The sequence below is a fragment of the Myotis lucifugus genome, unplaced genomic scaffold (assembly GCF_000147115.1).
Source record: "Myotis lucifugus unplaced genomic scaffold, Myoluc2.0 scaffold_67, whole genome shotgun sequence".
Classification (NCBI taxonomy): Eukaryota; Metazoa; Chordata; class Mammalia; order Chiroptera; family Vespertilionidae; genus Myotis; species Myotis lucifugus.
Genome location: NW_005871115.1, coordinates 3,479,407 through 3,489,955, shown reverse-complemented (window position 1 = coordinate 3,489,955; position 10,549 = coordinate 3,479,407). Strand labels below are relative to the sequence as shown.

General features: G+C 42.6%; 1 protein-coding gene across 4 annotated transcripts; it reads right to left on the bottom strand.

Moving 5' to 3' along the window:
* Positions 1-626: 626 nt before the first annotated feature.
* On the bottom strand, positions 627-8,042 carry LOC106697398 (translation initiation factor IF-2-like). 4 transcript variants are annotated; one of them, XR_002829600.1, is made up of 3 exons: positions 7,714-8,042; positions 7,328-7,514; positions 627-1,673 (listed from the first exon to the last, which is right to left on the bottom strand). XR_002829600.1 is itself a non-coding variant. In XM_014456984.2 (2 exons), exons 1-2 carry the CDS (start codon positions 7,980-7,982, stop codon positions 1,601-1,603), a joined length of 342 nt encoding a protein of 113 aa, XP_014312470.1. In that variant the 5' UTR covers positions 7,983-8,042; the 3' UTR covers positions 627-1,600. The 4 variants fall into 4 exon arrangements, 1 of the variants encoding a protein (XP_014312470.1); XR_002829601.1 differs by having other exon boundaries at positions 7,393-7,514; XR_002829602.1 differs by lacking the exons at positions 7,328-7,514; positions 7,714-8,042 and adding an exon at positions 7,160-7,235.
* Positions 8,043-10,549: the final 2,507 nt, after the last annotated feature.

Below are 10,549 nucleotides of genomic sequence, written 5' to 3'. Positions count from 1 at the left end.
CCTGGCGGGAAACAGCTCGGGGAAGGTGCCTCAGGGCTGGTGGGACTGATGGAAGTGTTGGGGGCGTGACATGGAGGTGGTGCCTGCACTTCTGATCACTTGCACAGTGTTTTATACCACAGCATGTGGCAGTGGCTGTGAAGGTTGCCACGGCAACCCAGCGCTGACTGCAGGACTAACTTTCAGTTGGTCGAGTCTCTGGTCGTTATGGACCCAGGGTTTTTATATATTAGGATCTTATTCAAATGTATAGTGCCTATACATAACAAATGGTAGCTCAACACATACTGAATTGAATAACTCAAAGGTTTTATCCTATTGATGGCAATTCCAGATCAAATAAGAAAGGATGATAAGGATATTACAAGAGTGTAGGCACAGATAAAACTATTATTGGTAAGGTGGAACCTCATAGAGGAAGCTTGAATCAAAGCATGCAATTTCCCCCTATTCCAACCAATATTAATGCCAACCCTTTATGTGATGGAAATTATCCCAATATTTTTCCTTCTTGTGTTTCTACCGATTTTCTTTCATTGGTTGTAAGCTCTATATCGTTAATGCTATGCGACAGTAGACAACACTATCTTAGGAAAAGTTAATGACATTGATTTATAAAACCCATGGAGACACAACAAAAGGTTCATTTTATTTCTCCAAACAAGTCATGATTGTTTTCTGAGATTACATGAGTTTAGAAGATATCTAGTATCTCTATTCGATAGTCTAATTTTTCAAGTACAATATATATAATTTTTTATTTTCCAAGTTCTCATGTTGTATTTCGCATGTTCGTGTTCTATTTCTTACAAAAATCCCTCAAGGTTAAAACTGTTATAATGTACATATTCTAACACATTTAAACTTTTCATTTAACCCTTCTGCCAGCCTTGTTCTGGACACTGAAATTTTGATTATTGAAAAGAGAAAATAGATTTGGACACAGCTAAAAGCACAATCTGTAGGCTTATACGATATCTGCTGTGCACTGTCTCACATCTCTTCAACCTCCAATTCCAGCTACCACTCTGGTGAACAGTCTGGGCAGGTTTCCCCCTATTCTGTGCTGACAGTGCCTCACTCAAGCTTGGACCAAGGATCTGGCTTCCTGTCTCAAGGCTTCTCTGATGTGGCAATGAGTGATGCTCTGCCAGTGAGGTTCTCCCAGCTTTGCAACCACAGGGCTTGGGGAATTAACACCAATAGGAGCAGTTCTCAACATGCAGGAGATGGGTGCGGAGAGATAAATGCTTCTCCTTGTCAACCCTCAGGCAGACAGTTCCAACACAAAATTTAGTAAGAATCCTGAGAAGGTTCTTCACTAAGAAACTGTTAATAGTGGTGGACACTTGATAACACTACCTTATTTTGCTTGAATTTTCTCTCCCCTTCCCCCCTCTCACTCCTCTCTCTCATTCCTGCTCCCTGGGATTACATTCCCAAATAGAATATGTCTGCCTCTGTCTCAGGTTCTGCTTTCAAGAATAACGTAGATTAAGAAGACTGTAGGTAAGTAGGTTGTTGGTAGATTATATAATGCAGGAATATCATTTCCCTCCACTCTGCACATGCTACAAAGAAACATTCAGTTGGCAGTAGTTTATGATAATTTTGATGATTTTCCATCTTTTTCCTTTTTTGGAAGGTCACCATCCATCCTGAAGCCGGACGACCTAAAGAAAAACAGTGGTAGAAATTACCTTCTAATTGAACAGGCAGACTTCTCTGTGATTCTAGGGGTTTCTCTTTGTGAGGGGACCCTCAGCAATTTGGTTAGATATTCCAATCTGATAAGGAGAAGCCCTCAGTGTATTTAATTAGAAAAAACTTTTTGTTGCTTTGGAAAAAACCTTATCACATTTCTTATTCCCCTTGGTGAAAGCCTAGAGCTTTTATTACTATAATAATCCTTTTTTTGCTGAGAAACTCAAGCATACCTTAAAAATGTAAAAATTACTAGAATACAATCAGGGCTTTTTTATTCATGAAAAACTGAAGAAATACCTCAAAAGATATAGGGGTTATTAGCAATAAATTAAGGTTGTCCACATGCCAGCCCTGAGAAAAATGTTAACAATTAGAAATTTTTACAAATTCAAGATACTGAAGAAACAGAAGAGAACAAAATTGGTAAATTCCCCTCCCCTCTAACCAGAACTTATATTGGTGTGGAAAGTGAAACAATAAATAAATTAAATAACTAAAATACATAGCATTTCAAATAAAAGGTATAGATAAAAATAAATGTGTGAAGGTGGTCAAAAGTACAAACTTCATTTATAAAATAAAAAATCCCTAGAGATATAATGTACAGCATGGTGACTAAAGTTAACAGTACTATATTGTGTATTTGAAAGTTGCAGAGAGTAGATCTTAAAAGTTCTCATCACAAGAAAAAACATTTTATAACTGTGTAATGATCATTTCTCTATATATTCAAATATAGAATCATGTTTTATAACTGAAACTAATATAATGTATGTCAATTATCTATAATAATAAAAGCGTAATATGCAAATCGACTGAATGATCGAACAACTGAACAGCAGAACAACCGTCTGGACAACCACACTATGACATGCACTGGCACCAGGCCAGCCAAGGTGGGTGTGATACAATTGGTTGGGGGGCCCTGCCATTGCCCCAGGATCGCCCCACAGAGGGAGGCCCCAGCCACCCTCTGTGGGGTGATCAATGGGGGGACTACGCAATTGATCGCTCCAAAGAGGGAGGCTCAGGCCACCCTCTGCAGGCATTCGATCACAGAGCCCTGATGAGCAGGACCTCCCTCTCACCAGGGTGATCCATTGGGGAGCCCTGCGATCGATCACCCCAAAGAAGGAGGCCCAGGACACCAGCCAGTGACGCTGTGGCGAGTGTGCGGAGCTGGACAGAGATTGCACCCACACCTGTCGTCTGCAGAGGGAGGCAAGCAGTGGTGGGGGGGCAGCGCTGCATAGATGGCAAGCAGTGGTGGGGGGGCAGCGCTACATAGATGGCAAGCAGTGGTGGGGGGCAGCGCTGCATAGATGGCAAGCAGTGGCAGCGGCAGGGGCGGGGCCAGCTGCCAGCAGCCAGGAGAAGGAAAGCCCCGATAGGTCCTGATTGCCAGCCAGGCCTAGCGACCCTACCCGAGGGGTCCCAGATTGTGAGAGGGCACAGGCCAGGCTGAGCCCCTCCCCCCCGCCTCGCCCCCACACCCCCAGTGTACAAATTTTGTGCACTGGGCCTCTAGTATCTAAATAAAAAAATAAGCAGGGATGGGGAAAGAGTGTACAAGTTTTTTTGTTTTATTTCATTTAATCTAGAGATCTGAGAAAATGACATTTGAACAACAACCTGAGGAGGAGAAAAGGGTCAGTCACATGAGTATTTGGGGGAGGAACACTTGCAAAAATGAAAAAGGAATCCTAAGAGCTCTGAGATAGAAAGAGACCAGTGTTGTCTGAGAGATGTGAGCATTGGAAGCTGAGGTTAGAAAGGGGTTGGAGAAAGGAGGCAGTGACAGGTCATGTGAGAGAGGGGTTCACAATAGATGCAGGGTATACTACACACCGAGGGAGTATTTTGAAAAACATCTGCTGTTATTATGATTGGCTGATACTACTGGCCTTTAGTAGATAGGCAATATGCATGTTAAAAGTACAGTAATGCTCCCAACAAAGTATTTTTCTACATTTTGTGCAACTGTAAAGTAACCTACTGCTCATTCATGTAGATGTAAGATTTTATAATTATTTATGCTAACATCTAAATTTCATTCATGGTAAGTTAGGTTATTGGGACCAACTCTCCATTGAAAACAAGTAGACATCTTGGATAAAATATATTTGATCAAATTTGGAAAGCTTTTGTGAATATTTTTTAAACATATTTTATTGATTTTTTAGAGAGGAAGGGAGAGGGATAGAGAGCCAGAAACATTGATGAGAGAGAAACATCCATCAGCTGCCTCCTGCACACCCACTACTGGGGATGTGCCTGCAACCAAGGTATATGCCCTTGACGGGAATCAAACCTGGGACCCTTCAGTCCACAGGCCGACGCTCTATCCACTGAGCCAAACCGGTTAGGGCATTTAAGAATATTTTTTCAAGTATTTTTCTGCCCCATACTCAGTCTTTTTGCCTTTTGGGAATCCAATTTCATGTCTGTTAGATCACTTGATACTATTCTATGAGTCATGGATGTTTTATTTAAAAAAATATTTTTTTTCTCTGTGTATTTATATTTGCATAATTTCTAGTGACCTGTCTTTAGATTGATGATCCTTTCTACTTTTGTGTCCAACCTACTGATAATCCAATCAAATAAGTTCAGATATTGTATTATCCAGTCCTAGGACTTCCATTTTGTTCTTAAAAAAAAATTATCTGCCATCTCATGTGCTCAGTGGTTGAGTGTCCATCCATGCAACAGGAGGTTATCAGCTGGATTCCTGGGCAGGACCCATGCCTGGGCTACAGCTCAATCCCCACTGGGGGATATACAGAGGCAGCTGATCAATGTTTCTCTCTCATCGATGTTTCTATCTCTCCCTTCCCCCCTCCTCTGTAAAATCAATAAAAACATATTTTAAAAAATAATATCCGTATTTCTCTTGAAATTCTTTATCCATCGTTTATATCCTCTTTAGCAAGATTCTTTAATATATCTGTCATGTTTATAGTTTAAAGTTCTTGTTTACTAATTCCAACATCTATACTGATTTATTGTTTCTATTGATTTATGACAAAGGTGACATCGCAGAGCAGTGGGGAAAGGATGGTCTTTTCAAGAAAAGAACCTGTGTCATAATTTAAAAAAAATTAAACCTTACTTGATATTATACTCCAAAGCCAATTCATATGGTTAGCAGATCTAAATGTTCAAAGAGAACAGTATGTCTTTAAACATTAAGAATTTACATTCATTGCCCTAGCTGGTTTGGCTCACTGGATAGAGTTTCGGCCTGGGGACTGAAGGGTCCCAGGTTCGATTCCAGTCAAGGGCATGTACCTTGGTTGCAGGCACATCCCCAATAGGGGGTGTGCAAGAGGCAGCTGATTGATGTTTCTCTCTCATCGATGTTTCTAACTCTCTATCCCTCTCCCTTCCTCTCTGTAAAAAAATCAATAAAATATATTTTTTTAAAAAAAGAATTTACATTCATTAAAATTTGACAATGAAATAGTTAAAATACAAGCCACAGATTAGGGAAAGGTGATTTTTTTCCCCATCTCTCATAAATGAAAATGGACTCACATGTATAATACATAAATGAGGTAAAAAAGACAAACAACCCAACAGAAAAATGGGGTAAAGACCCAACAGACATTTTACTAAAGAGGATTTCTAAAAGACTAATAATCACATGAAAAGACGCTGCTCTTTTTCATTCGTCAAAGAAATGTAAATTGCAAACACACAATCACTGAATGTTGGGGAAGGAATGGAGCAATGAGAACTCATTATACACTGCTGATGGGTGTATAAATTTGAAAACCTGTTTGGCACTATCAACTATAGCTAACGATAAGCATAACCTATGTCCCAGCTATTCCACTTTTAAGGTATATATCCCAACAGAGTTATGTATCTCTATGTGAGACATTTGTTTCCATTGATACATGTCATACAGAGTAGTATTATCAATAATTATCTCACACCTGGAAATAAAATGAATTGAACACCTAATATCAGTGTAAGGGACCAGTCACAAGAGACCCCATATTATATGATTCCATTTTATGAAATGTCAGGAATAGGCAAATATATAGAAACAGAAAGAAGATCAGTACTTGCTTAGGGCTAGAGAGGATGGGGAGTGTGGGCGTGATAACTTAAAAAAGTATGGAGTTCTTCTGAGATGAGGAAAATGTTCTAAAATTGACTATGGCAATGGTCACATCTGTCTGTGACCATACTAAAAACACCAACAAACTGTACAATTTAGATAAATGAGTTGTATGGTATGTGAACTATATATCAATTAGGTCGATATTAATAAAAAACAGTATAAAGGAAAAATAAGTTGTGGTATATTCATATAATTGGATGTCATCCAACATAAAATAAACATTTTAAAAAGATCTGTTACAGGAACCAAAGTGGAAGAATCTCAAATGTGATATGAAGTGAAAGAAACCAAATACTATATCATATGTATAAAATAATTCATTTCATGTGAAATTCAAGAACAGACAACACTAATCTGTGCATTTGCGCGTAAGACAATGGTTGTACTTGGAAAGTTGTCCCTGACTGGGCAAGGATAAAGGGAGCTGGGAATGGTTGTTTCTTGATCTCCATGGTGGTGGCAAGGGTATATTTGTGATAGTCTTTGAAAGTTTACTGAAGTGTATATTTATAGTTCGCCCACTTTTCTGTGTTTTGTTCTAAAATTGACTGTGGCAATAAACTTCAATAGAAGTTTATTAAGAAATATTTTTAAAAATCCAGTTATTCAATAAGTTGTCCTATTAATAGGCAGTGAAATAAATGGACTAAAAATATATAAACATTTAAATAGTGTGTGTGTGTGTGTGTGTGTGTGTGTGTGTGTATGTGGTGGGGGGTGGGATTAGAGAGAATTTTTATTTCCTTCTATATATTCTTCAGTGTTTTCCAAATTACCATAGTGAACATATACTACATTTATCACTAGAAAAAATGTTTTAAATACATTTTTTTTTGCAATACCCTTCTCCTGCTTTTATGCTAATTTAATCACAATGTATGTACTTTGGCTTTTGCTCCCAGGTAGGAAGAGACTGTCATTTTAGAGTAGAGACGGGTGTGGCTGCTGGTCTGGGGTTCCCGGTGGTGGCCGGGTTGACTGCCCGGGACTCACCCGCGCACCCAGCAGGAAGGAGGGGCAGAGGAGCAGGTGAATGGACCGGGACTCACCCGCGCACCCCAGCAGTAAGGAGGGGCAGAGGAGCAGGTGAATGGACCGGGACTCACCCGCGCACCCCAGCAGTAAGGAGGGGCAGAGGAGCAGGTGAATGGACCGGGACTCACCCGCGAACCCCAGCAGTAAGGAGGGGCAGAGGAGCAGGTGCACCCGCGAACCCCAGCAGTAAGGAGGGGCAGAGGAGCAGGTGAATGGACCGGGACTCACCCGCGAACCCCAGCAGTAAGGAGGCGCAGAGGAGCAGGTGAATGGACCGAGACTCACCCGCGCACCCAGCAGGAAGGAGGCGCAGAGGAGCAGGTGAATGGACAGGGACTCACCCGCGCACCCAGCAGGAAGGAGGCGCAGAGGAGCAGGTGAATGGACCGAGACTCACCCGCGCACCCAGCAGGAAGGAGGGGCAGAGGAGCAGGTGAATGGACCGGGACTCACCCGCGCACCCAGCGGGAAGGAGGCGCAGAGGAGCAGGTGAATGGACCGAGAGGTGTGAACTACACCTGGGCAGGCGGGTCGCAGTCCTCCTGGAACCGAGTCCTTACTGCACACGGTGGCTGAGATCCAAGCTCCAACCGCCGAGCTGGGTGAAGTGAATGATCAGAGTCTCGTCCCTGTCATCCCCCTGTTTTTGAAAGGAGCTAAGAGTTGCGTTTACATTTTATAAGGTTGTTGAAAAAAAAAAAAGGCAAAATACACAACAGAAACAGGTCCTGGCCCGCAAATCCTAAAACATTTGCCAACTGGCTCGTTATACAGAAAGTTAGCCCCCTCTTTGGTGAAGAGACTCAGAATGGGAAATGTTACGGTATTTGAAACGGTACCTGCGAGCTCTCGCCGGCGGGAAGCCGGGGCGGGGTGAGTGCCAGGGCGCTCCCCGCAGCGGGATCGCGGGGCGCAGCGCCGCCGGCTCCTCAGACACGGGGGTCGGCATCGCCTCTGCAGGTCCAGCCTGGCAGGGGGTGGGCAGCGCGCGCCCACACGCGACTGGCTCCTCTGCCCGGGGCTCCGAAAGGATGGGCGGCGCCCCCTGCCGCCCTGGGCGGGTCGCAAAGAAGGTTTCCGGCTTCACTGGGGAAAGCGTGGCTGTCATTCCGGAGAAGCCCCCACTCCCCGCCCCGGGAGTTCCGCCTTCTCCTTCCTGTGGCGGCTGCCGCGCTGCTCTGCGCCGCCCGCCGGCGCGTGGGTAACTTTTGAAGGGGCGCCGTGTGGGCGCGGCCGCGGGGCGCATGCGCAGTGGCCAGCCCCGCAGCGCGCTCCCACCGCGCAGGCTCCGCGGTCAGCCCCGCTGGGGAGGCGTGGTCCCCCCACCCCACCCCCTCCCGGGGTCCAGGCTGGAGGAAGCCCGGGCGGAAGGACAGGGACCGTGTCTCTGCTGAACAATTTGAGTTAGTTGTGTTGTGAACTTCGCAGCCCTTCACCTTTAACCGTTTCTAACGTTTCATATGCGCAAAAGACAGTTTCATTTAATGCGGTCTGATGTCCCAGTACCTGCCCCCGAAGATAGGGCTTCTCCCGAATCAGGGCTCCTCCGTCTGGGCGCTATTAACGCTTTGGGCAGATGAGTCTTTGCTGTGGGGGGAGGGGACTGTCGTGGGCATTGCACAATGTGCAGTGGCGCTCCCGGCAACCCCGCCAGGAGCAGCCCTCCCTCCCTCGTGACAACAAAAACGTTTCCAGTCACTGCCAGAAGGTGCAGTGGGAGGGTGGGCAACATCGCCCCTTTGAGGACCACGGTCCTCGACTCACAAGCCAGTGTCCTTAGGAGATACATGCATCATTAGGCTCTCCAGCCACAGGAAGCAGGAATCCACTAAACACCGTTCCATTAGTGCATGCAGTCTATATTCCAATGTCCTCAACTCACCCCTCCACCGCCGTCCCCTCCCTCCCAAATCCTCGCTTACCCCATCGTTTAGAACTATAAATCTGGGCTGTAACAAGGATCACATATTGCATTGACTAGTTTTCAAGTCTCTTTAAGTTTCCTTCAGTTTAGAATACTTTCCTAGCCGTGTGTGTGTGTGTGTGTGTGTGTGTGTGTGTGTGTGTGTATGTGTTTCTGGTATTGACATTTTTTTAGTTCAGGCCAGTGGTTTTTTCCAGAATATACTTCAATTTGGATACTCAGATTGGTTCTCAACACAAGATTAATGTTGAACATTTTGGGGCTTTTTTGAGCTGGAATCTTATCTAGGTGATGTTACGTTCAATTTTATCTATTTCAAAGGACTATTTAGCTGTTTTAACAACATTACATTTTAAAAAGTCAAATTTTCTCCCCGTGTCTTGAGATACCACTTTTATCACATACATAAGTTTCCACATTGTACTTGAGTTATATCTGTATTTTCTCCCCGCCCCCCTTGATCTGATTGTCTACTCATGTGCTAATATTACACTGTTTTAATTACAGAAATGTATAATATATTCCAATATCTGTTATGGATAGACCTGCCTCATTGCTGTTTTTTTGTTTGTTTGTTTAATTTTTCCTGTTTCTTGGATATTCTTGCTTATTCATTTAGTTGTATAAACTATAGAATCTAGCTCCATAAAAATACTTTAAAATATTGCCATCAATTTATGATTTTGTATTATTCTACTGAAGAACAATGCTATTTTCCTTTTATTCAAGTTCCAGTTTTATGTCTTTCAGAAAAGCATTAAAGTTTTTTTTCATATAAGTTTTGCACATTTCTTGTTAAATGTATTACTGGGCTATATTTCATTTTTGTTGGCAATGTAAATGGTGCCATCTCTTCTACTTTTCCCTTTAATTGCTACTGCTTAAATACATGAAGGTATTGATTTTTATATGTAACTTTATATATTGCTACTATATTGAATCTCTTATTGCTTCTAGTTATCCATTAATGCTATTGGCATCCCTACTTACACTTTTATATAATTACAGTAACTATTCATTTCAAAGCTCAAATTGTGTATCTTTGGCTTCTATGTTCATTTGACAACCACAAATGTTTTGATGGCTTCCTTGCTTTTGGGCACTATGAGAGTTCCAGTGTTAATTGGAACAGTCTCATTTACGGCCCCAGATATAAAATCAACTGTTCCTCAAAGGAGTCTTCATTGCTTTCAGCGCAATGGCATTTTGACCACATCTGTGCACTTTTGGGTGTTCATGGCTAAATGGGTTGCTGTTACTTCTCAGACTTTTTAATACAAGGTCTAGGAAGTATGTAGTTTTTCAAAGAAATATAAAAATAAATCATAAAAGTTTGATTATTTTGCAATTCTAATGAAAGATTACATAATTCTTTACTTATTTGATTTTATATATATTTTTAAATTTAAATTATTTATTGTTTAAAGTCTTACATAAATCTCCTTCCTCCCCTCAATTGACCTTTCCTCGGCCTCCCCCACCCCCCAGCACATGCCCTCACCCCCCCCTCACCACCACCCCCGTCTGTGTCCATTGGTTAGGTTCATATTCATGCATACAATTCCTCTGGTTGATCTCTCCCCTATACCCCCACCCTCCCATACCTTCCCTCTGAGGTTTGAGCATCTGATCGATGTTTCTCTGCCTCTGGATCTGTTTTTGTTCATCAGTTTATGTTGTTCATTATATTCCACAAATGAGTGAGCATGTGATATTTATCTTTCTCTGACTGGCTTATTTTACTTAGCATA

Bases quoted from the DNA above. Each gene is read 5' to 3' on its own strand.
- LOC106697398 (XM_014456984.2), bottom strand. From the start codon at position 7,982: ATGACAGCCACGCTTTCCCCAGTGAAGCCGGAAACCTTCTTTGCGACC. The intron at 1,674-7,713 runs GTACCGTTTCAA...GTTTTTCTTTAG, and splicing joins CCGCCGGCGAGAGCTCGCAG to GTCGTCCGGCTTCAGGATGG.